Here is a 27818-nt window from a genome sequence, read left to right as displayed (position 1 = left end):
TTTGGAAATTTAGAACCCTGGAAATAAATTTTGGTATTTATGTAAATTTGATTAATTTATTTAATGTTTAAGGTTAATTATGCATGTCGGTTGATGAAATTAGTTGAAATTGGTGGACATTTTTGAGAAATTTGGGTAGGATGTGGGTTGATGAAATGGTGTTGGCACGTTATGTAAAAGGGATAGGTCATTCAATTTTATTTTGTTGAAGTTCTATTGTTGAGTTGGGAATGATTTGTCCTGATGAAATCTTTTTTAATTTTATGAGTTAACTTAATATTGCTTACGTCATGAAGCTTTTTTCACTATAAATGTATTGTTATGAAAACTTGTTGATAGGTGGTGTTAATGTTATTCATTGTTGAATTTGGCTGTTATCAGGGTATATATTGTTGAATTTTGTCGTGTTGAATTCTTGTATTGTTGTGTGCACAGGAGATGGCAACTCAGGGGGTTCAACTAACAACAAGAGAGGAAGAATCGTAAAGGGGAAGGGTTAACAACCTTTCTCAAACAAGTCATGTGCTAGGAGTCATGCTTTGGACACTTAGAGAATATCGATAAACTAGCCTTTAGTGGCCAATTGGTGCATCAATTGTCGCTCTATAGAGTGGCTAATAAAGAAGGACTTTTGCCTCATTACAGGGCTTTGTTATGACGAACCCTGATATAGAGGTCAAGCCATCCAACATCAAGTTTTTCACTAAGTATTTGCCTAAGAAATTTGGTTTTGTTGGAGAGAGTTGCAAGGGTAAGGGTAGGTAGGGCAAAGGTAAAGCGAAGACCGCCCTAAAGAAAGGTAGCAAAAAGGTTTTGGTGACTTATGCCGAGCTTGAAAGGGCTTTTACAGAATTAGAAAATGAAGAGGAAACATTGAAGATTAGGCTGGTATACTTCGTCGATGGTGTCTTGATAAGGGCAAAGAGTAATGTGGCTATGAACCTAGACTACTTCAACCTCATAGACGACATGGGTAGGTTCAACAATTATCCATGGGGTGCAATATCTTTGAACAACTGTAGGATAGCCTTTTTTTTGCTGCTTCTAGGACAGGGAGAGGAAGAGTGGATGGTGATGTGGAAGGAGATGAAGAGGAAGAAAATGAAGAAGGCAAGGGAAGTAAGAGGAGACAGAGATTCGGATATGGCTACAAAGGGTTTAGTTATGCTTTTCAGGTACTATATGTTGTTTTGATTGAGTATTAAATTTGGTTAAATTGTGATTGAGCACTAGTTCAGTGTACGTGCAGATGTGGGCATAAGAAATAATTCACCAACTAAGGAAGCCATTTCGCTCTTTCAAGATGATTGATCCAGCATCCATCCCAAGAATTCTCCGGTGGTTGACAACAAAGAAGCAACCGATCCATGAGAAGCTGCAGATGTACATAACAAAGAGCCGAGATGTATCACTTTATTTCAAATTTATGAACTTTATAAATGGATGTAAACATTTGCAAATGTTGATGAATGTTTGTGAATACTCTATGCTTGCCCACTAGTGATTCATCGAGACATTGTCTTCAAACATTCTCATTGATGAGGAGCACAAGCTTCAGTGGCTAATTTTGGTTTGTCATTACTAGAACCTGCAGACGGTGGCTCCTCATTGGCGGAGCTACCAGCTAGAACGATCTAGGGTATCTTGATCCTGAGTACTACAGACTACACTACCTTACAACCAAATCTGATTTTTATAGTTTTGGTGTTTTACTTGTGAAGATTCTTAGTGGCAAAAAATCTATTGATATGCGTTAATGTCTCCTAACTTGAAAAGAATTGCCAATGTAGCCTGCAAGTGCGTGAAAATGAGAAGGAAGGTGTTAAGGAATGAATCTTAGATTGATTAAGTAAATATTGTAAATAGTTAATTTGTTATTCACTTACTTGTTTTGTATTTGACTGCCTTGTTTATAGGCTTTAGTGTAGGATCCGAAATGATAGGTCACTCTATATAATATTGTAACCCTAATTCGATCAATAACAAGAAGAAACTCAGACTTTGCATTTCTTCACATGGTATCAGAGCCAGGTTGATCTAGAAAAACAGCAAAACACAACATGCCACCCAAGCCAACGTAGCCATAGGTGACAAATCAGAAACACAGTCACATCTAGAGTGGGAAAATCCAAACCACCCACTCTACCTTCACCATTCAGACCAGCCTGGTGCAGTGCTTGTACCGCAGCCATTGGTGGAAGATAATTATAGTACATGGGTTCAGTCCATGACAATGGCCTTAACGGTCAAGAACAAGCCTGGGCTCGTTGATGGCACAGTCAAGAAACCAAGTGATGACAGACATAAAGAGTTGCAACAATGGAATCGTTGCAACAATTTGGTCAAGACATGGCTATTGGGGTCGATGTCAAAGGAAATTTCAGGAAGCGTTATCAATTGTAAGGATGCTCGACAAATGTGGCTTGATTTGCAAGAAAGATTTTCGCATGTGAATATCGTACAACTTTTTCATATAGAAAACAAAATTCACGATTGTGTACAAGGCACCATGACCATGAGTTCTTACTTCACCAAACTGAAGAGTCTGTGGGACGAACAGGACGTCTTGTGCTCAATCCCAACTTGTAATTGTGAAACGAAGAAGGAGATTGCTTTTTATGTGGAGACTCAGAAAACCATGAAATTTCTCATGGGTTTGAATAACTCGTATGCCACTGTTCGTGGCAACACCCTTCTTCTCGAGCCACTGCCCACGGTGAACAAAGCTTACTCTTTGGTTCTTCGTCATGAGCGTCAAGTGGAAGTCTCTAATAGGAAAGGTGCTGCCCACCCAGAGGCAGCAGTGTTTGCCGGGAAATCCACAAGCCAAGAAGCCGAGTCCGAGGATCATGGGCCTTAAAGTGGAAATGCAACAAGACGAACCACACCACCAAAAATTGTCGAGTGCATCTAAAGTGCACATTTTATGGATGGAAAGGTCTCACCTTTGATTTTTGTCGTAAATGGAAAGCGGCCGCTGAGGTCGAACAAGGTGGCCCTTCTAAAGGCAACCAAGTCACGACGACTGACAAAAGGGATGTGATGCCAAACTTCCCTTTCTCCCAAGAAGATTGCAAGCAGATTCTACAACTGTTGAACAAGAGCAAATCCTCTTCCTTCACCAATCAAGTGGGTAATTCCTCAAACCATGAAGAACTTCTAGGTAAAGCCTTCTCTTTCATATGTAACAGACCACATAGTATATAGCCGTAACTTCCTCACATCCTCGAAACTTGTTGAAAACCATACTGTCGAGTTACCCAATGGATCCCTTGCTACGGTCACTCATGTCGGACAAGTTGTTTTCTCTCCCAATCTCATCCTTGACAATGTTTTATGTGTACCATTTTTTAAATTAAACTTAATATCCATTAGCAATCTAGCCTATGATTCTTTATACATCACCATTTTTCTAAATCAATTTTGTGTCATATAGGACCTACGCCCAGGGAAGATGATTGGGACGGGAATTCAATAGGAGGAACTCTAGGCATCCATCACACAAAGTGTCCACGTTATTTCCCTTTTTGCACAATAAATCTTGTGATTCAAATAAATGTTTTATTTGTCCATTGGCCAAACAAACAAGATCCTCATTTTCATTGAGTTATATATCTACTAAGTCATGTTTTGAATTAATACATGTTGATATTTGGGGTGGTTATCAAGTTGCGTCCATTTCAGGTGCCAAATATTTTCTCACCATTGTAGATGATCATACTAGTGCACATGGGTTTATTTGATGAAACACAAATCTGATACCAAACATCTCCTTGTTCAGTTCATTCACATGGTAGAAAATCAATTCAACACTAAGGTCAAAATGATTCGAAGTGATAATGGTCCTGAGTTCAAACTTGACACATTTTATACTCTCAAAGGTATCCTTCACCAAACTAGTTGCGTCAACACACCACAACAAAATAGTGTTGCTGAACGCAAGCATCGACACTTGCTCAATGTTGCTCGAGCCCTACTATTTCAAGCCAATCTTCCTAAACGGTTTTGGGGGGATGCCATCCTTACTTCGGCCTATCTCATCAATCACACACCCACACCTCTCCTTCATGGGCAAACACCATATCAAAAATTGTTTCACAAGGAACCAACTTACACACACCTATGTGTTTTTGGCTGTTTGTGTTTTGCGTCCACCCATGCACAAAAACCTTCAAAATTTGACCCTCGTGCACGTAGTTGTATCTTTCTTGGTTATCCTTATGGTCAAAAGGGTTATAGGCTATTTGATATCACACTTCAAAAGGTTTTTATGTCATGGGATGTAACATTCTTTGAAGACCATTTTCCCTACCACACCTCAGATATTTCCGCTGCCCCTAATTCCTTGCCCAATCTCACTTCTTCACTATCACACTTTGACATGGATGTTGCACCTCCCTCCTCCTCTTTTGACATGTCTCTTATCTTGCCATCCTATGCACGTCCAACCGAATCCCACTTTGCTCCCATGCAACATCCAACTTCCACCGATACCTCACTTCCCATGCACCATTTACCTTCCACCGCTACACCACTTCCCACCCCCTCAAGTTCAAATCATATGCCATCTTCATCTAACTCTCTCGACAACAACATCACAACCCCATAGTCATCAGCCACATCACCTCCAAACCCCACCACAGACTGCCCCGTGGTTGTTGCACTATCGGCACCACGTCGAGGTACACACCCCACCAAAATTTCCACGTTTTTGCAGGATTTTCATGTCGAGACTTCTCTCCAGTCAAGACCTGATCCTTCCTCTTCCACGAACGTGGTTAAGTCCTCAGGTACCTCTCACCCTCTCTCTCACTACTTATCTTACCACCGCATATCTCCAACCCATAAAGCTTTTTTCACTAACGTCACAGCCATCCAATAACCTACCACCTTTTTACAGGCTGTCCAAAATCCAAATTAGCGTGTTGCCATGAAGCACGAAATTGAGGCTCTTCAGGCCAACAACACTTGGTCCCTCGTTCGTTTGCCACACCACAAACGACCCATTGGTTGTAAATGGGTGTATAAGGTCAAACTGAAACCTGATGGGACTATCGAGCGGTACAAAGCACGGTTAGTTACGAAGGGCTATAGTCAAATTGAAGGTGTTGATTACCAAGAAACATTTGCTCCTGTTGCCAAATTGACCACTGTTCGTATCCTACTTAGTGTGGCTACTGTCCATGGGTGGCACTTGCACCAACTTGACGTCAACAATGCCTTTTTACATGGTGACCTCGACGAGGATGTTTACATGCACTTGCCTCTTGGTTTCGGTCGAAAGGGGGAGACTCGTGTATGCAAGTTACATAAATCCTTATATGGCTTAAAACAAGCTTCGAGGCAATGGTTTCTTAAACTCTCCAATGCTCTCAAGGCTGTCGGATTTCACCAATCATGGTTTGATTACTCACTATTTGTCCGAAGTCGTCAAGGTAACTTCATCGCTTTGCTAGTCTATGTTGGTGGTGTAATACTGGTAGGAAATAATTTGCAAGAAATTGAAGATACAAAGCGGTTTCTCTCGCAACAATTCAAATTGAAAGACTTGGGCCAACTTAAATATTTCTTAGGGATAGAGGTTGCGCGGTCCAAACATGGCATAACTTTGTGTCAACGGAAGTATGCATTGGATATATTAGATGATGCGGGGTTTTTGGGTGCCAAATCTTCAAGATTTCCCATAGAACAGAACATTTCTCTCACGGAGACAGAAGGAAAGCTGTTAATTAATGCATCACCATACAGAAGGCTTGTCGGTAGATTAATCTACTTGACCATAACGAGGCCAGATCTAGCCTATGCCGTCCACATGTTGAGTCAATTCATGGAAAGGCCTCAACAACCACATCTTGAAGCAGCACACAAGGTTCTCAAATATATCAAAAGTGCACCGGGACAAGGTATTTTTCTACCTTCCACAGGATCATTACAATTAAAAGCATTTTGTGATGCTAACTGGGCTAGATGCAAAGATACAAGGAGGTCAATAACTTATTACTGCATTCAGCTTGGTCAAGCACCGATTTCTTGGAAAACAAAGAAACAAACCACTGTATCTCGCTCCAGTGCAGAGGCCGAATACCGTTCCATGGCCACTACATGTTGTGAGATTAATTGGTTGAAGAACATTTTAAAGGATTTGAATGTGAGTCATCCACAACCAGTCACATTGTTTTGTGACAATCAAGCAGCCATGTATATTGCTTAGAATCCGGTGTTTCATGAACGGACAAAACATATAGAAATTGATTGTCATCTGGTAAGAGAGAAGATTAAAGTAGGAATGGTTCGTACAGCCTACATATGAACATCTGATCAACCAGCTGACATCTTTACCAAGCCATTGAGTTCAACATAGTTTGGAACACTACTCAGCAAGTTGGGTGTCATTAACATACACTCCAACTTGAGGGGGAGTGTTAAGGAATGAATCTTAGATTGATTAAGTAAATATTGTAAATAGTTAATTAGTTATTCACTTACTTGTTTTGTATTTGACTGCCTTGTTTATAGGCTTTAGTGTAGGATCCGAATTGATAGGTGACCCTATATAATATTGTAACCTTAATTCGATCAATAACAAGAAGAAACTCAAACTTTGCATTTCTTCACAGAAGGAGACGTCAACAATGGACAAAGTGACGACAGCAGTAGAACGAGCTCTTGCGATGTTGATGGGTAGCCCGTGTAACGAGCAACCTATTTTGCAACCGAGGTGGTATTGGGAAGTAGCAGAATGCACAAGAAGTCATCCCAGAGATCTTAAAACAGGTCAGTGGACTATGATGTGGTAGAATCGGAAGATGCATAACGGTATGAATTCCAAGCTCCTTAATGGATCACATGTCCATGTGTTGCTTCTTCCCAAAGGAGGAAGTCCACAGTCCCATATGCTGCTGATGCTGACGGGAAGACAACAGAAGCTAGAACTTTAGGCAATAGTGGGAGTGGTGGTGATCGTTTGAGTAGCTTGGAAGAAGAGATTGGACTTGCATCACCTCAAGAAAAGTTATTCTTGCAGCACAATTTTTAGAACTTGCCAAGCAAAAAGTAATAAGATGATCAAAATCTTTGATTTGATTAATGTTGGCAGGTTTGCATTTAGTTTATTGGAGGATGACTGCCACTTTTCTGGACTATTTTTATTATGACTGACACTTTGTATTTTGGGACAATCAGTTCTTTTGTTTATCCAGTTCTAACAATTTGGTACAAAGAGGTAACGATCTTAACTGATTGAGCTAATATCAAGTTAATGTATGACCTAATATCAAGTCAATGTATTTATTTATATCTTTTAGTTATAGACTAGCAATTTTCTGTTTGCTCATGTTTGTCATTGCTACTGCTCTTTGGTCATCTAGAAACTGGATTTCTGTGTTGAAGAGCAGCCCTACAACTTCTGCAAGCAATTTAAATGATTATCATGGAGCTTTTGAATTGTTTTAACATTTAACGTTATGTTAAATTACAAATTCAATTTTTTTTTGTGTCAAAATTACAAATTAAATCTTAAGAGTTAAAAGGTTTGGACAAAAAGGAAAACATGATTTGAAATTCGCGCGAAGGGGTAGTTTAAAAAAGTGCCCTCACGCAGGATCGAACTGCGGACCTTCAGTTTACAAGACTGACGCTCTACCACTGAGCTATAAGGGCTGATGCTTATAAGTAACACAATGTCAGATTTTATATTGGTATATTAACTAAGTATTAATTTGACACTTATTAACGGAGTATGTATGATTTTTTTTTTGTGGTAAATTACTATTTTTTTTTATACCAAACAATATTGTCTACACTAAGAGAGAAGAGATAGGCTTATCTTCACAATGGACAGTAATAATGTGGTTCAAATTCGTCTTTGGTGAGAATCGAACAAAAAATATCTCACTTACAAGTGAACAGAAATATCATTAAACTGTAGTATTAAGTGGCTGAATTATCTATTTACACAATAAAAAAGGCTAACTGCATTTTCTACCCTACACATTTTAGGTGATTTTAGAAATCAGTGGCGAAACTTCAATTGCTCATAGTGCACCTTCATACCTCGAAATAGTATCTTTCATGCCTTGAAATATAAATTACTCTTCAGTCTCATTATTTAAAAAAAAAAACTAACGAAAACTCTAAAAAAACTTTAGTTTTAATGAAAATGACAAATAAAGATGTAGTGAATAGTACCAAGGAAAGGTAAAAATGTGATTTTTCGTTAAAAGTAAACAGCACCGGAAGTGTTTTGTTAAAACTCTCTTTCTAAGAAAAACTAACAAAAAGTTCAAAAAAACTTATTTTTTATTAGATTATTTTTTTTTTCCATAAACAATTAAAAACACGGTCATAATAGTTACTTGGAGAATCTAAGACGTTGAATAGAATTGCAGCTGCCAACGTTTACTAAACTTCAATAAAATCCTCTACACAATACTGACAGTTCATGCAACTACTCAATTGGGAGAAGGAAAATTTGTGCCGCACATTAGGTGTGTAGGGGTCCCTTGTATTTTTATATTGACATTGACCTTAGAGTCTGTCCATAAGAAATCCAAAATCCCACCTATAAGGCTTTTTTTTAATTGATCCCCATATATCAACACTAGGGTTTAATCCCTTTGAATCCCTTTAATCTCAAGATATAGAATTCAACACTAAAAAGGAGACCACTAGTTTAAGTTTAATACAATCCATACATCTAATCTACAACATCATAACTCAATTCCTGAACAATACTTTCAATGCAATTTTTAAACATACCTACTTTGGGAGCAACCTTTCTGTTTTTTTTCTTTTTTTTTTTCTTTTTTTATCGGAGAAAAGATAAATTTCATTATCAACACAATAAATTTACACAAATGAAGGCCCAATTACAAAGTAACTACAAAGCAAAATAATGGACCTCCAAAGCAGTATAAGAAAAAAGCCCAATCGAACACAAGGATTAGAGCCCACGACAACAAACAACCAAAAACCTAGCAGCCAACTGCATGTTCCACCACCAAAGCACCAAGCACCCAGCCTGATCTTGCACCCCTAGAAAATGCTAGAAATCAAGACACAGAAACCCCCAAGAATGATGAAGGAAGCTCCATCAAACAACACCAGCAACCAGAAAGATCTAGACCATAACCTAAAGGAAGCACGCGAGAAGTGAGATACCGCGACCTTACTAAGTCAATCAGTTGAAACATGTGGATGCAAATTTCCACTGTCTCTTCCTTTGAGAAAAATGCACATGCAAAATAATAACACCTAAGGTTAAGGCAAAAAACCTCATGCGCCCACGATGGATTTTTTTTGGTGGGCCGGGGGGGGGGGGGTGGGGTTGGGTTGCTTTAGCCAAAGAATCTTCGATGCCAAAGTTAGAATTTTGAAAAGAATGTATTTAGTAGGTAAATATCTTAAATAAATAGAATTAGAATTACGCACTGGAAAGAAGTCTTCTCTGATTAGGAATGTGTTTATGATAAGAATAAGGAATTATCCTATCATAAAGACTTTTGACTTTTTCTACGGGCAGGGGTTGCCTTGAGCATTCGTTGATCTTTGCCTGCTCTACCTCAGCTGTGCATGGTGAATGAGAATGCTCACTGCTCATTTAATAGGGGCAGTCTTGTCCTTTTTGAGAAATAATTCACTTGTTAGCTCCATGATTTTTGGATTAATTTTTGCTCCACACAACAAAATTTAAACAAACCACTCAATGGCCTGGAAAGAGATCGTTATTAGTAAAGATGTAATTCACATGGGAATAAGATGGACAATAGGTAATGGCAAAAACATTATGTTTTGGACCCATAATTGAGTTTTTCCTTACCCATATACCATCTCATTCTAGGAGGCTTTAAGCTCCCAATGCTCTTAGTAGCTTCCCATATCTCCTCAACAGTCACTTCCCTGGGTAGACTTGGATTTTGGTATTATGAAATACAAGGTTGGACTACATCTGCAAACTGCCTGATATTATCACTGAAATTGATACCAGTAGTGTAAACAAAGGTTTATACAAAGATCCATACAAAACCCAATTCCTAGAACCCTATCTAAGGAGCAACTTTACCTTTGTGTAACCTTGCCTTACACGAGACAAACTCCTTCGGTCTTCATGAAGTGGCAACTCCTCTTAAGTTCATTACCTTGTGGCACCGAGAACCAACATAATCAATGCAAATGATATGATGATGGTGGATTTCAACACCAGTTAGATTCTCCAATTAAACATTTGAAGGAAGAAACGACTATAATCTTAACTTGATCTAATTGAGAAATCAATTCACAAACTAGATCAAGAACACAACACAAACTAAAAAGACTAATGCAACCTAGTTGCACAATGATCTTGAGGTTAAATGCAAAATAATAGTTTTGTGGCTGGGCAATTAGACGAGAAGGCATAAAGCTCAAACCCATTTTTTGAAGATGGTAAAATGTTCTAGCAACAGAAACAAGGGATGCATCTAGGGTTTTAACATTAGAGCAGCCGAATTTTTCTGTCCAAACAAGGACAAAAGACACTTGTGAAAGCAGAGCTCAATCTGAGCAAATCTAAGGCTGAGATTTCAACTTAGAACAACCACGTAGTCTAAGTGATTGTCCTTCTAATATAGGTTTCGAATCTTGTACTTCTCGGCCAGGAAAACGATGATCAAGATTAGTCACGAAATACATGTTTATGATATGTGTTGTATTCTTTTAATTTGAGGTTTCTGAATGAGTAGATTTCGCACTGATCTCTTTTGGAGTAGTTATGACGATAGTTGTTATTTTCAGCTTGTGTATGGCACTATTTGAGACTTGGTTTGATGGATTCTATTGGCAGCACTGGTTGGACAATGGAGTTTTATGCATTGGTTTATGGATGTTTGATTTCTTTGCGTTATGAGAAATTGTGTACTGGTGTTGTTGTTGACTTGGGATTGGACAAATTGGTATGTTTGCACCCTTAGGAAATTACTACTTGTTGTCGAGACAACAATGTTTTGTCGATATCGCTGGCAGCCGATTGTAATATCGATGACATATTCGTTGGGTTCGTTAAGCAAGTGGGCAGGTAGACCCATCTATGATAATGGTTACTGTTTAGTTATTATTGGGGGCTTGACCCAAAGACACATCTATTCTCGGAGTACGTGACGTTTCGAATGCTTGGGCGGGACATACCTCCATTTTTTATTTTGATTTTCAGTATGATTATTTTGTTTTACCTTATTATAGTTATATATGTGTTTTTTTGACGTTACAAATGTTTTGGGGAAAGTCCTTTCCGTTTTCAGTTTTAAGTTCAGCACGAGTTTTCGACCTCTATGTTATTACATATCTATTTTGACGTTATCGTATATTACGTACATACTTTTGACACTACACTATTATATGTTTTTGATCTTATATCTTAATAAAGTATGTTTCTGCTTTTACACTAACGGGGGAAGAAGGTTTGAGCCTGGAGGCACAAAAGATGGAATCATTGCACTCAAATCGAGACAGTGTGGCATTTTCCCTTTCATGCAACCGCTCTAACTTGATTTTCTTTGCTACATATATATATATATATATATATATATATATATATTCTTCTTCCCATTTTCGAGTATTTCGGTAAAGCAAGTTATTTCAAATTTTTGGACAAAATTTTCTTGACGGGGGTAGATTGTAACAACCCTTCCCGGGATTTACGGAACGGAAGGGTATTTTCGTATTTTCACTTTGGTTTGGAAGATATTTTTTATTTGTACTTTTAGATCTTAAATTGTGTGCCTTGTGGGCCCCTCTTCCCTATTGATTCCTCGGTCTCCCCCTACTCCTGTCTATAGTTGCCACGTGTCCTCCAATAAACTCTCGGATCCCGTTCTTATCTCCCAACCCACTTCCAATTTTCTATCTTGCTCTCTCTCTCTCTCGGTGCTCTCCCTCTCTCGATGCTTTCCTCTTCGGCTAGATCCCACACACACACACACACACATACAAACACACCACAGCTACCATATCATCATCACCCTCACTTGGATCCCCTTTCCTTCTTCCTCACCACCCTGCGCTCTCACTTTCTCTACTTGCATAACACTGTGCGCACGGTGTTTTTATTTCTACAATGAGATTTTGGGTGTCCCGACCAAGGTAAGCACCTTAGACCTCTTTAGTTGTTGTTATAGGTTAGATTAGGTTGTTTTTTTAGAAACTTAGAACGTTTGAACGCAGAGATATCTCCGGGGAAGCATTTCCCAGTTTCCCGATGACTGGGCTGCAAGTTGCAGAGGTTTTTTGGCCGCATTCTAACCATGGCTTGCCCTCATGAAGGAGCTCGAGAATTCCCAGCGACTTCTTAGGCCTTCTCCTTCGTGGTTCTAGCGGCCCACAAAACAATTAGGCTGTTACGACCCACAGCCCAATTAGGAGCCCAACCTAGTTGCTGGGCCAACCCAATGAACCAGCCTAAACCTTGGGCCGAGTAACCATCCCAAATCCAAGCCTAACCCATTTTAAATTAGAACCCACAAACCCAAAACCCTTGTAGCCTAGGCCAAAACCTTTAGGCCTGACAGCCCATTAGCCTAGGCTCTAACCCACTAACCTAAACCTAACCCAAGTCCAAAACCCTAAACCCTAACCGGATCTAACCCAACCCATTTGACCCGTTTGACCAACCCGTTGACCATTGACTTCCGATCAACATTGACCGTTGACCCGTCAACATTGACTTTTTATTAATTTTTTCAGGTTTCGGATGGGATCCCTCCTAGGCTAATTTCAATGTCCTAAATCCATTTCTGACATCCATTTTCCCAAATTCAATCATTTTGATAGAGTTTTAATAATTGGTACATTTATGTACTTAGGTGTGATTATTAGCGGTGATTTCATCCTTCCTATTTCGCACGGCTCTTTGATGAGAGAGTATCTTTGAGTGGACCCCTTCTAAAATGCATATTTTTCTATTAGAAATGCATACATGAAAAGCATGATTTAATGGTTACATGTTATGAAATGTTTATGAGTAAATTGGATTTACACTTTATGATGTTCATGCTGTATCGATTTTACGTTCTTTGTAGTATATATGATTGATAACTATATACTACGAATAGGCTTTACAATATGATGTTTTAGCTACTGAACTCTGATTAAGATATATATATATATATATATATATGTTAGAAAGATTATGTTAATGTCCTTACGTACTTACTTAGAGGTTATTCAAACGGTCCTGCCTACAAGCGATTGGTACTTATATGCCTTCAGGTGGGTGTTATAGGAGCCTACGAGCAATTGATATTTATATTGGCTTTGGCCAGGCGTAGGTTGGTGGCTTCGGCGGGGCGTTTGGTTGGTACCTAAGGGTGGGAGATATATTATTGCCTAAGGTGGGGCGTTTGGTTGGTGCCTAGGGGCGTATGTTCTACCTACGTGTATGTTCTGGCTACGGGCATATGATCTGCCTATAAGCGAATGACCTGCCTACAGGTGCATGATGTAGAACCTTCGGATGAATGAAGAAGTGTGTTATATGCCTTCGGGCAAATGAAATATTATATATATGTATATGCCTTATATATATACCACTATTAATCACACTATATATGATATATGTTTTATGAAAGGTTTTATGGCATGCTAGGGTTTTCTGAAAACCTATTACATATTATACTGTTGAGTTTTCATAAACTTTGAGGGTTAGTACATTAATGAATAACTGTCTCAGTATTACTTATATATATATATATATATATATATATATATATCAACTTGGTTCACTCATGTTTTGTTTTGCGCCCCCTCAGGACTTAGAATTGAGGCATACAATCCCGTCGTCAAGGCACTTCCGCATCGGCATCTTCGAGTCCTATAGGTGTAGGACCCATTTCTTTGTTCATTCAATTGTATATTATTTCTTTTTAGTTTTCTAAATTAGTTGTATGTTCTGAGCACATTCCTCATTTGCATATTAATTATATTTAAATTTATAAGTCTTATTTATATTCTTTGGTTCTTATGCATGTTAGTATTGCTTCGTCACCTTCGGGTGTCGGCCAGCAAGTGCCTACCCCTGTGATTGGAGGATATCAAGGTCGGGCATGTCATAATTTATAATAAAGTTTTCGTGTGTTGATTCCTAGGAGTAGTGCTTCTTCCCCTATGCCCTTTATTGGTGGAGACCTAACCCATAGGTGTAACCTCCCGCTCAACACTCTAGAATTGACAATTGTAGCATCTGAGGCTACATTAATCGGGGATACAGGATAGAAGGGTTTGCTTTATTTACAAACTTCACCTTCAACAAGCATAGATTTATTTCAATAATTTTTTTTCCTATCCCGAATAATGTTGTCTTTCTCTTAAGTATGAGAACAATAAAAAATAGAAAAGAAAATAAATAAATAAATAATCAAATTGCACCATCTTTGTAATAGGTGAATGCCTCTTTTTCTCCCGAAGTTGTTAGAATTATTCATAATAAGATATTGGCTACAATTGAAAAGGTTTTATCAATAAAATTTCCATTTATCCCAGATATAGACATATGTACATGGAACAATATACTAACTACTGCTGAAACATGGAAGAATTGAAATCTTAAATCAAAACTTTATGTATGGATGGTATGAACTGCCTAAACAAGAATTCTTGAACGGCAAACAACCAGAGCTATGTCACTCGATCATTATCAAACTAACTGCAATCTTTTTCTGTCCGCGAGGATCCCCCCATAGCGCCTTCTGCTTCTAATAGGCTATGAACTAGATAAGAATCATTCTCAACGAGTCCATAAGAAGTGATCCCATTTTTTTCATCGGCTCGGGGTAGAGACCAAAAGTCTTGAGCGACCGATCCGGCAAAACAACTCAAAAGATAAAGAAGTATCGTTAATTTCTTCATGCTCGTTCCAAGTTCTTTCAATCTAATCGTGCAAGTGTAATTACTGTAAGCTACAGCAGCCGTGACTGCTTTTAATAAGTTATTTTGTTGGTCTTGGTTGAGACTTTGAATAGTTTGAAGCATTGTTGAGACACCTAGTAAATTGTTTATTCTCAAAACTATGCTTGGCAGGATTCTTTGATGAGTTTGGTCTGGAGTTTAAAGTTCAAAGTTAATTCCATAATCTTTTCTAATTCATACTTTTTTTCCATCTAATAACGAACGATTGATTTTATATTCTAATGCTAGTTATATTTAAGTTCTAATCTCTGCCAGATGTTAGTTTTTGTTCGGAAACTGTTTGAAATGGTACTAACCTCACATACAAAGACACTTTGTTGGTTTTCAAACTCTAAAAACATTGGCAGATGTTAATTTTGCTTTGTGAACTGTTTGAAATGGCATTAAATTCAAATATGAAGACAATCCGTCTGTTTTAGAATTCTGTTATAATAGGAAAAATCATGTTCATGTCCAATTCTATACTTTTGCTTTAAGTGCACACTTTTAAAAGAAATTATTTCTATATTCCATATCAGGTGTTTCCATTTTTCTCCCCACAGATCACTGATAGCTTGGAGCAAAGATGTTACAAGGATTTGCGGAATGAGAACATTGGATCTGTTAAAATGGTGCTATGCATTTATAGGAAGCTGTTATCTTCATGTAAGGAGCATATGTAAGTCCAAAGTAGGTTAATCTTGTAACAGAAATGGGATTTCAGCAAGGGAAGCTTTTAAATGATGAAAGATAACCTTTGTTTCTTATAATAAAATTGTGATGGTATTTCTTTGGGAAACTGTAATTTTTGGTTGACAGCATATGAGATCGGATGGGTTACTTTCCCACTCGGATTGATGAATCAATCAAATTGGTTTTACTGGTTCTGCATCATCTAATAGAGCTAGAACAATGGGTGTTCGATGGAACTGTTCCATTTTTTGTCCTGTGGCCCCTGCTTGATTCTAACTTTTCAGTCTATTCATTACCACTCATTGTGGCCCGTTTTTCCGTGTAGCAATTCAGTAAGTATATTTGATGCAGAGTAATATCTACAATATTGTTTCTGACGGGTTATAAAAAATCCGAGCAGGATGAACTCTCATAAGGACTAATTGAATATTGGATTAGCGTGGTTATTTTGGCTGTAGTTATCTGATAAGTGAATATTGTTATAGTACATTCTCTGAGCCTCAGGACTCTATTGATTCATTTGGTATCTGCACTTAATCTTTTCTAGAATAGATTACAAAGCATCATATGGGCCTGCTAAGCGCAGATATTTGATTAATGTGGTCCCCTTCCCTCCAGATGTAGGTACATAGTTGCAGCCCTAAAGCTTCTGAGTGTTTAGGACTTCTGTTGGGGGGATTGTGAGTGAAGCCCTTGCGACAAAAATTCACTATGTATTAGTTATCCAGAACCCCATGTGGATTCTTTTATTATTTCAACCATGGTTGTGATTTAACTTATGCATCAAGAAGGAATGCATCACTCATATGCTTGTCCTGATATTTATATTTTTATCCTGTAATTTAAAAAAGGCTATATATCTTAACATTGGGTGTTCTAATACGCTTGGTTTCCTAAGTTTTTTTTTTTTTTTCGCTTCTTCGGGAGTATATTTATTTTTATGACATTCATCTGTGCTCTTCAATGGTTACAGGCCACTATTTGCCAGTAGTTTACTATAGGAATTGTCCGGATTCTTTTCGAACAAACGCGACATGATGAAACACGGATTCTGGGTTGCAATACTCTGGTTGACTTTATACAAAAGCAGGTAAATGATAAATACAAAGAAGAAGTTTGCAACATTGTATGCCGAGTTATATTGGCTCTAGGTTTAGCTTATGTAAGGCATACCATTGATTCTATGCTCTGCTTTTCCCATTGGTTGATTGAAACTGTTATTTGGAAATAAATTTAGACTGAAAGTACACGCATGTTCAGCCTAGAGGGCCTTATTCCTAAACTTTGTCAAATGGTTCAAGAAGCGGGAGCTAATGAAAGAGCTCTACGATTACGTTCAGCTGGAATGCAATCTCTGGCTTTTATGGTAGTTTCCTTTTTTTCTAGCCCAGCTTGTCTTATTAAGTCTTGTATGCATGCATCATTCACATTGGATATTCTATTATTTTATCTTGAATCTCGATCACTCTAAAAGTACCCAACATTTATACATTCAGACTGAATTTCATGACCTTAGTAATTGTGTTTGCACGTCAACTCTCTTTATTTCCTTTTTATTTTAAAAGTACATAAATCTCACCTGGTGATTTTCACTTTCTTCTTATTCACAGTTATTATTGTGAAAGTATACTATAATTAGAACAGAGAAATTTAAGAAATTTCCTACTTTGTCTAGGGGCTGATTTGGATTGTCCTATCATCATTAGGGTTGTACTATATTTAAACCATTTTAGATTTATGCTTAATGTTTCTGACTTTAATGAGAGTTGATTGCTAGCTATTTATTATTTATTTTACTGATTGCTTCTATTATTGTGGACTTTTTTATATGGTTACTATTTGATATGACTTTCCAGTTATCATCTTTCTTTCATCAACCATATTTTCTTTTCCTGAAGTTTAGTGTCAGCTTTTATTAATTGACCTAGAAAGCCTGATTACGTCTATCACGCATTATGACTTCTCCTCTTTATACTGCACTATTTGTTTGCAGGTGCGGTTCATGGGTAGGGTTGGGCAATGATTATCACGGACGGGTAACCGCGGTTATTTACGCATAACCGTTTATACTCATACCCGCATAACCGTTTACTCATTGGGTAATTACCTAAACGGTTATAGCCATACCCATAACCGTTTATAAACGGTTAACCATACCCATTTAACCGTAACCGTATACCTGTTTATCCATACCTGTTTATCCATTTTTTAACCCATTTACCCTTTTTTGCGCCTATTTACATATTTTTTTTAACCGTAACCGTATACAACTCCAATAATTGAAATAATAAGAACGAACGATAGTTTTAATCAATCAAGGTAATACAATATATTTGCTAATAATTGATTTTTTACTAACAAAATACCTCTCATTACTTGAGCAAGCACAGGACTGATAGGAGCATATTCATGCGACTTAAATGGCTTGTTCTCGTACATTTACGTTATGTTTCTTTAGTTATTTTAGTCATTTATGCTTCTTTTGTGTGTTTTCAGGATCATAAGATGTGTTTGACGAAAGGATGCATTTTGGAGTAGTTTGGGGCATTAAATGGATTGCATATGCTTAAAGCCAAGTAGATGGACGAAATTGAAGACCAAACTATCATCACCACATATCATACACTTATCATAACATATCATACACTTATCATCACCACATATCATTCACTTATCATCACTTATCATAATCATTCACTTATCACTTATCATAATCATTCACTTATCACTTATCATAACCATACACTTATCACTTATCATAACCATACACTTATCACTTATCATACCCATAATCATCTACACCTTGCAGCCATAATCATTTACACCTTGCAGCCACATTCATCTCCAAAAACACCATCATTGCCGTGCACCTCCCTTGCCATTTTCAGCCATCACACTTCATCATTGCAGCCACCATTCACCCTAGTTGTCAATCACATACTTTCCCATTGTATAATTCATCCACATGCATCTTTAATCAACAAACAAATCAGCCACAACACACAAACACACCCTTTGCCGTGCACATCACCATGCAATTCCAGCATTCCACCAAGTTTTCCTAGCTGTTTTTCACATGCATTCATTCATAATCATTCACTCACCTTGCAGCCACATTTCCACCCACCTCCTAGCTGTCATGTTCCCTCTTATTTACCTATAAATAAGCATCCATTGCAGCCACAATTAATTCATTCCATTCACAACACAACACACAACACAAACACAACCTTGTGCCGTGCATCACCTTCCATTTCTGCACCATTTCTTCTCCTCCATTGCAGCCACTCCAACCATTCCCCACTACATTCCACATACACCTAAAGCCTTAAACACTTCCTTAGACCTTGTGCCGCAACGAAGAGGAAGAAAAGAGTGCCTAAACGTTCATACAATTCAAGTTTGAGTTGTTGGAATGTTTGGGTGTTTCTTTGATTTCAATGTTTAAATTCAATTCTTTTTCTTTTGTACGTATGAGGAATGGAAGAGAAGAGTGCCTAAACGTTCATACAATTCAAGTTTGAGTTGTTGGAATGTTTAGGTGTTTCTTTGATTTCAAAGTTATGAGGAACTAAACCCCCTTTAGCTAGGGGGTGATTCGAAACTATGTTTATGTTTGCAATATGAATTGATTATCTTTGGTTGGAATTTCATAAGTTGTGGATTCAATTTGTTTAACCGTTTGATTGATAACTTATTTATGTATGTTTATTGAGAATGCGCACTTAATTTTCATGCATGAATATGACGCTAGAATATAAGTGAGTTTCACCTAATCGTTATGAACTTATATTCACAAGTAGTGGAGGTTGCTTATAAACAATCGCGTTAAATGAATTCTTGGCACGAGTTTCATGCTCATCATAGTAACGAATGCCTCGTCAACACTTAAAGTTTTCATAATGCTTAATGATCTTTGATTGTATTTTTATTGTGCTTTTCACGTAAAGGACTTTTGGAGAATGTGGTGAATTGCGTTGCGCTAACCCATCCAATTCATTAACTTAAGGAGAACTTGACGGTTAATTTAAGCGGACCTAATTAACCCGGGGTGTTGAGTTTCATAACTTATCGAAAGACCAACTGAAAATCAATCTTGTATGCAAGTGTAACATGTGTGGAGAAGAACCCCTTGGCTATTCCATCATCCATATTTTCATCACATTCATATTTACATTTTGCCCTTAATTATATTCTGTCCATTTAATTTAATATCGTCCAAACACATTTCCCCCATATTTCGTTGAGTCTTAATCATTCGTATTTGTTTTATTTTTGTGTCTTTAAGCATTTGGAGTCATAAACACTTTCAAATTCGTCTAAATCAAGTTCTAGTTTCTGTTTGAGTCAATTTGATTGTTTTAGGCAGTTTGAGTATTTCAAAGCTATTCTGAGTCATAGTAGTCTTGTTAAGAGTCTTTACATTTAGTTTTTGTGTTTTCAAGTCAATTCAAAATAGATTAGCACCCCTAGTTAATCCCCGGTTAGAACGATCCCTACTTACATCATTACTACAATTGTCACAAATAGGGTTTAATAACTTAAGGAAAACTTGACGGTTAATTTAAGCGGACCTAATTGACCCGGGGCGTTGAGTTTCATAATTTATCGAAAGACCAACTGAGAATCAATATTGTATGCAAGTGTAACATGTGTGGAGAAGAACCCCTTAGCTAGCCTTCATTCCATTCATTAAATCCAAATTCGTTTTACAATTTGCTTAGTTTATTAACTTGTTTTGTTATTTCAATTTTCGTCAAATCAAACCCCCCCTTTACTTTCTTGTTCTTTAATGCTTAGAATCTGTTTAGTTTATGTTTTAAAGTATTTTTGAATTCTTTGAGTCAAATCCAAGTGATTAACAATCCCTCCTAATCCCCGGTCCAGAACGATCCCTACTTACATCATTACTACAATTGTCAAAAAGAGGGTTTAATTTGTGTGCGTATAAATCTCGCATCAAATTTTGGCGCCGTTGCCGGGGATTAGCAACTTTGCTAATCCCTTGGTTCTTTTCTTTTTTGGTTTAGTTGTTTTCGTTTTAGTTTCTAACTTAGTGTTGTTTCTTTGTTTGTTGTTACTTTTGATATTTGATTTAGTTATCTTTCTTTGATTTTAGGTACTAGAGAAGTAAGATATGGATTTTGCTAGCATTCAAGCTCAATTGGCAAATCTTACTTCTCAATTGTCGCCGTATGCCGAAAGGACCACAATGCAGAGTGTCCCTACATTTGGTGCTTCATATAGGCAAGGATTTCAAGCCAATCAATGTCCACAAAGAGATTGGAGGGATCATTCAAACTCTATGTGGTGGGAAGATCAACAAGTTCAACGTGAAGCATATTGGCAACCATATGAGGAGTTCTATTCAAGACCTATGCAGCCACCACAACTTCATATGCAATATGCTCAATTAAATTCAAGTTCGCCAATAGATTATAATCAAATTCTTAATGAATTAAATTCTTTGGCGCAGGGGTCACAAAATCAAGCCAAGGAGGCTCAACAAGAAGCATATTGGCAACCATATGAGGAGTTCAATACAACACTTATGCAGCCACCACAACCTCCCCCACAACAATTCCAATCAAGTTCAAGTATGTCCATGGATAATGATAAAAATTTTCAATTACTAACCTCTTTGACGCAGGACGAACAAAATCAAGACAAGAAGTTGGGTAAATTGGAGGAGCAAATTGGGCAGATTATGGAGTTCATGAAACAAATTCAAGAGCAAAGTGAACTCTCCAACTCAACTATTGAAAACTCGAAGGAAGATTTTGAAATCCATAATGCTATCACTTTGGGAAGTGCTATGGAGGTTGGAGCTGACCTAAAAATGTCCAAACATAGCCTAGAAGTGGATGAGGAGCTGCTAATTGAGGAGGAGGAAGAAGACATGCACACGGCAAGGGTAGAACAACCCTTGCCGCAGCCCCCTAAGCCCTCTAAACCACCCACCACAAGTAAGGACGTCCCAATTCCATGTTATTCTGATGTTATTCCACCCAATGTCCCTTTTCCTAGCAGGTTTTTGATTCCCAACCAAGAAGAGAGTAAAAAGGACATCGTGGAAGCCTTCCCAAAGGTGCAAAATGCTATTCCAATTCTTGGTGCAACACAACAAGTTTTAGATGGTGTTGAATTCTTCAAAGGACTTTGTACACCAAGAAGAATGATTCAAGAGAAGGTAGTGGCTGGAGAAGATGTAGAAGGCATCAAAGAGGACATATTTGAAACCACAATTCCCAAAGAAGTTGGATTTTATGACACGGGACAAGTCATAACTTTCGAAGGGGTGTTTATTCTTAAGTTCATTTCGGAGCACACAGGTAAGCCGCCTCCCCGAATTTCAATTTTCTTTTATACTAACATGTTGTTAATGATTCAGGCACCCAATCTTGAATTTAAACTATTACCGGATCATTTCAAGTATCACCTTCCATTCAAAGATAAAGTCCATGCCATTTGATTCAAAAAAAAAAAAAAAAAAAAAAAAAAGAAAAAAAAAAAAAGAAAAATAAAGAAAAATAAAGGAATGTAACTTTCACAAAGGTTGTTTGCTTGATGCCCCACTACTTGGCAAAACTCTCGAAGCAGGAGGCATCGGAGCTAGATCATTCGAGGCCACAATACTTGGTGGAACGCTGGATGACCCAGGAAAAAGGTGCCTCTGGAGATAAGCCGCAAGCCTTTGACGGTCACTTTGAATCCGACCTTCAGATTCTTGCAGCTCATCAAGCTTCCTCTTCATGCCCGTCGAATAATTGTTGGCAAGCACGTGCAAACTTCTATTCTCGTGCTTAAGCTGTTTGATCTCCTGCTTAAGACTTTCCACCTCTGCCATCAACGATTCAACCTGACGGGACCGAGCAAGTAGGCGTTGGCCCATGTTGGACACAGAGCCTGCACATTGAACACTGAGAGCGAGGGACTCTTGAACGGCCAACTCATCGGACCATCCTGAAAGCAGTCTGCTATCCTTAGGAGTAAGGAGGTTCCTAGCTACAATCGTAGCTGTTGTTGCATCCGTCATCATGGAGTCTTCACCTGAAAGAGGACCATTAGAAGATAAGAAAGAAGGACGCCATACATTACCTTGACAGGGCGCAACCGGATCGCTGCTGAGACTCAAATCTAAGCAAAGGTTCGATGAGTTAGTCATTTTTCAAAGGTGTTCAGAGAGAAGGGTTGGATGGAGTAAAATTTCAAAAGGCCGGAGACGATTTTCAAGAATGGGCAATCTTCAGAGTGTGTATGTTGGAGGTGATCGATACCTCTATAAAAAGCCAAGGCGCCGCGACCACCGATTCAAAGAGCCGGATTTTCCTGCGTAAAGTTCGGCGACGATCTCTCGGCTTTTCAGAAAACGCGTTCAACTTTGTCAAAAGATCTCTGACAAAGTTGAAAACACGTGGAGGCCATCATCGCAACTACACATCTTTTGCCGACAAGCGCAAAGTTCGGCGACGCTTTCTCTGCTTTTCAGAAAACGCGTGCAACTTTGTCAAAAAGAGGCGCTCGTTCAGAAATCGAAGAGGCGTCGTTCAGAAATCGAAGAGGCGTCGTTCAGATATCGAAGAGACATTTGTCGACAAGGGTAAAAGAACAGTACCACCACTTGCTATTGAGAAATCCCTATATATGTCGACCTTCATCTCTTATGGCAAGGCAGACCTGAAGAAAATGCCCAACTCTTCCTCACCTCTGAGGGCGCACTCCCAGCAAAGCCTTTCGAAATACTCAATTTTTTCTTCTTCCCGAAAGATGATACCAAATGCCTGGAGTACAGATGACCCAGGAGGAAACGGTAGATTGAAGCATGTGCTGATTCATTCACCGCTTCTTCAAAAGCAAAGGTATCTCATATCATCAAGGTCAAAAGCAAAAGTATCTCATATCATGCTCTTTCCCTGTATTTTTCTTTGTCCTTGTTCTTACTCGCATGGCAAAGTGAAAGAAGCAATCAGCCGGCACTTGGAGTCAGTATTCCGATCTGGTTCCGACTGCTTGGAATCTATTCCCTGGTTGCTTACCTAGCGTTGCTCTCGAGTAGTCATCTTCAACGGTTGATACACTTCCAGAGAAGGGACCACTTCTGCAAAGGGGAGCAAGTAAGGCAAGTGAAAATGATACATTGAAGCATGTGGAGACAAGCAACAACTGCATATGCTGAGCTTTCCTCTAACCCTCTTCAATACGAATTGGAAAGATTGAACAAAGAAACAGATAAAAGGGGTAAGCTCAGACCTTCGGGGAAGACCAAAAGAATCCTGCTGCCCAGTTCAAGAGTAGCACAAAGGAAAATCAACGATGGGAGGAAACCAGTTCAAGATTAAGCCTGTGGAATCACCAAGATCAACCCATGCATTCAACCAAGGAAAAGATGGAATTAGCACTCCAATTCCAGATTTGCGTCTCTAAACTCTTCTCTTTGTTAGTTACATTCTGCCATGTTTAGTATGTTTAAGTGTTTTTTGTGTATTTACTTATGCTTTGTGTGAATCTATGCTTAAAACATTGAGGACAATGTTTGATTTAAGTGTGGGGGGGGGGGGGGGGGTAACTAAGTATATTTGATGCAAATTCGTGGGATTTTATCACCCATAACTTCAAATGTTGTTCCTTGCTGTTTTAAGGTGTTTTTAAGTTGTTTTAGAGTGTTTTAGTATGTTTTGTTTTTATAACTCCGAAAATCACATAAAAAGTTGAAAAACATGTTTTGAAAAGCCTAAAAAGAGTGTTTTGAGTCGTTTTTGTGTGTTTGTGTCTTAGGGTACCTTCCAACACAATGATAAAGGATTTGGTTTGTAATTGCATGACTGTTAAAAAGAGTTATAAACATAGAGAAAAGTTTGATTTACTCTTGGTATATGCTTAGTTATGGTTATAATGTATGACTTCACATGCAATCATAAAAGAAAAATTCGTTTTTGTAACATGCTTGAAGGAAGGAACTCAAACAAACGCTACAACCCTGTGAGACTCGAGCCATTACCTTCTTTGGAGAGTTATAATCTGTGATTCTTTGTTTTCTAAAGTTGTTGCATGATCTCATTATTCCTTGCTTGGTTGCTACTTAGAATGCAATTGTATCATGATAGAACTAAATGCTAGAACTTATATCCGTTTCATTCAAAGCATGACATTGAATTGCCTAACATATATCAAGATGAAGTTGTGTAGTTGCCACCATAGCCAAATAGCCTTACTTCCCATATTTCGTATATATTAGTTTTAACCCCGTTGAGCCTCGTTTAGCCTATGTTCTTTGTTAACCTTTATCATCCTCACCTAGCCTAGATTAGGACCATCCGTACCCTTGTTCTTGAAGCATAGTAAGCATGACGGAAAATGAATTCCTTTTGAGTTACATTATGCAAGAAAATGAGTGTGGGGGAGTAAAAGTTTGTTCTTAAGTTTATATGTATGTTTTGAGATTCAAAAGAAAAAGAAGAAGAAAAGAAAGAAAAGGAGTGAAAATAAGTAAGAATGAACTCACAAGCGTTGATGGTTGAAGAAAGGGTCCAAAAAAGTTGAATATGGCCCTAAGTTTTGTGTGATTCCCCCTTGGGTGATCAAAGTTGATTTTTGCGTTCTAAAGGGAATTCTAAATGTCTAAATCATTACTTTGCTCACTATTGCTTAAAGAACCTTTGTTTTCCATATCCCTTCTTTGTTATCCAAACACCCCAAGCCCCATTACAACCCGTGACTTCAATCTTGAGTGTTATGTGTTTTAATTTGTGGAGTTTGAACTTGGTATGAGCATATGGTGTCACTGGTTCTTGCATCTAAGTAGTAGCATTCCATTCATGAGATCATACCTAAACATGCTTATTAACTCCAGAAATTGCTCTCTTTATGATACATATATGTGAGTGTTCGTTTTTATGCTTACATCAATCTTCTCACATATAACTAGATTAGGGTGTGTAGTCAGAAAATCTGAGTGAAAATTGAGTGCATATTTTGTAAGGAATTGAGCAAATTCTCTAAGGCATGTTACTACATTCAAAACATGGTTTTAAATGCTTAATTGTGAATTAGTATGTGGTGACTATGATTAAGTATGTACTTAAGTGTAAAGATAACCAAAATCTGTGGGAATGATGATTTTTAACATGTCATGTGCATTGGAAATCCCTGAGGCAACGTTGGAAGGTTTAAGATTGTGTTTGGTTTGTTTCGTTTCGTTTCGTTTTGTTTTTCTGTTTTGCTCGAGGACTAGCAAAAGCTAAGTGTGGGGGTATTTGATAGGAGCATATTCATGCGACTTAAATGGCTTGTTCTCGTACATTTACGTTATGTTTCTCTAGTTATTTTAGTCCTTTATGCTTCTTTTGTGTGTTTTCAGGATCATAAGATGTGTTTGACGAAAGGATGCATTTTGGAGTAGTTTGGGGCATTAAATGGATTGCATATGCTTAAAGCCAAGTAGATGGACGAAATTGAAGACCAAACTATCATCACCACATATCATACACTTATCATAACAACATATCATACACTTATCATCACCACATATCATTCACTTATCATCACTTATCATAATCATTCACTTATCACTTATCATAATCATTCACTTATCACTTATCATAACCATACACTTATCACTTATCATACCCATAATCATCTACACCTTGCAGCCATAATCATTTACACCTTGCAGCCACATTCATCTCCAAAAACACCATCATTGCCGTGCACCTCCCTTGCCATTTTCAGCCATCACACTTCATCATTGCAGCCACCATTCACCCTAGTTGTCAATCACATACTTTCCCATTGTATAATTCATCCACATGCATCTTTAATCAACAAACAAATCAGCCACAACACACAAACACACCCTTTGCCGTGCACATCACCATGCAATTCCAGCATTCCACCAAGTTTTCCTAGCTGTTTTTCACATGCATTCATTCATAATCATTCACTCACCTTGCAGCCACATTTCCACCCACCTCCTAGCTGTCATGTTCCCTCTTATTTACCTATAAATAAGCATCCATTGCAGCCACAATTAATTCATTCCATTCACAACACAACACACAACACAAACACAACCTTGTGCCGTGCATCACCTTCCATTTCTGCACCATTTCTTCTCCTCCATTGCAGCCACTCCAACCATTCCCCACTCCATTCCACATACACCTAAAGCCTTAAACACTTCATTAGACCTTGTGCTGCAACGAAGAGGAAGAAAAGAGTGCCTAAACGTTCATACAATTCAAGTTTGAGTTGTTGGAATGTTTGGGTGTTTCTTTGATTTCAATGTTTAAATTCAATTCTCTTTCTTTTGTACGTATGAGGAATGGAAGAGAAGAGTGCCTAAACGTTCATACAATTCAAGTTTGAGTTGTTGGAATGTTTAGGTGTTTCTTTGATTTCAAAGTTATGAGGAACTAAACCCCCTTTAGCTAGGGGGTGATTCGAAACTATGTTTATGTTTGCAATATGAATTGATTAACTTTGGTTGGAATTTCATAAGTTGTGGATTCAATTTGTTTAATCGTTTGATTGATAACTTATTTATGTATGTTTATTGAGAATGCGCGCTTAATTTTCATGCATGAATATGACGCTAGAATATAAGTGAGTTTCACCTAATCGTTATGAACTTATATTCACAAGTAGTGGAGGTTGCTTATAAACAATCGCGTTAAATGAATTCTTGGCACGAGTTTCATGCTCATCATAGTAACGAATGCCTCGTCAACACTTATAGTTTTCATAATGCTTAATGATCTTTGATTGTATCTTTATTGTGCTGTTCACGTAAAGGACTTTTGGAGAATGTAGTGAATTGCGTTGCGCAAACCCATCCAATTCATTAACTTAAGGAAAACTTGACGGTTAATTTAAGCGGACCTAATTGACCCGGGGCGTTGAGTTTCATAATTTATCGAAAGACCAACTGAGAATCAATATTGTATGCAAGTGTAACATGTGTGGAGAAGAACCCCTTAGCTAGCCTTCATTCCATTCATTAAATCCAAATTCGTTTTACAATTTGCTTAGTTTATTAACTTGTTTTGTTGTTTCAATTTTCGTCAAATCAAACCCCCCCCCCCTTTACTTTCTTGTTCTTTAATGCTTAGAATCTGTTTAGTTTATGTTTTAAAGTATTTTTGAATTCTTTGAGTCAAATCCAAGTGATTAACAATCCCTCCTAATCCCCGGTCCAGAACGATCCCTACTTACAT

The 27818-nt window shown here is 37.9% G+C and overlaps 1 protein-coding gene and 1 non-coding gene across 2 annotated transcripts; one reads left to right on the top strand and one right to left on the bottom strand.

Moving 5' to 3' along the window:
- The first annotated feature begins 2233 nt into the window (after positions 1 to 2233).
- LOC137737335 (uncharacterized) lies at positions 2234 to 2860 on the top strand. Its single transcript, XM_068476784.1, has one exon. The coding sequence runs from the start codon at positions 2234 to 2236 to the stop codon at positions 2858 to 2860; it is 627 nt and encodes a 208-aa protein (XP_068332885.1).
- A 4727-nt stretch (positions 2861 to 7587) lies between these two features.
- TRNAT-UGU (transfer RNA threonine (anticodon UGU)) lies at positions 7588 to 7659 on the bottom strand. The gene has a single exon. It is a non-coding gene; the product is annotated as a tRNA-Thr (tRNA).
- Positions 7660 to 27818: the final 20159 nt, after the last annotated feature.

Source organism: Pyrus communis, chromosome 6, assembly GCF_963583255.1.
Source record: "Pyrus communis chromosome 6, drPyrComm1.1, whole genome shotgun sequence".
Lineage (NCBI taxonomy): Eukaryota > Viridiplantae > Streptophyta > Magnoliopsida > Rosales > Rosaceae > Pyrus > Pyrus communis.
The sequence above is the reverse complement of the archived record's forward strand: the minus strand, read 5'-3'. Positions and strand labels throughout refer to the sequence as shown.

What these genes read in the sequence shown, in the direction of transcription:
- LOC137737335 (XM_068476784.1), top strand. Translation starts at nt 2,234, where the DNA reads ATGGCCTTAACGGTCAAGAACAAGCCTGGGCTCGTTGATGGCACAGTC.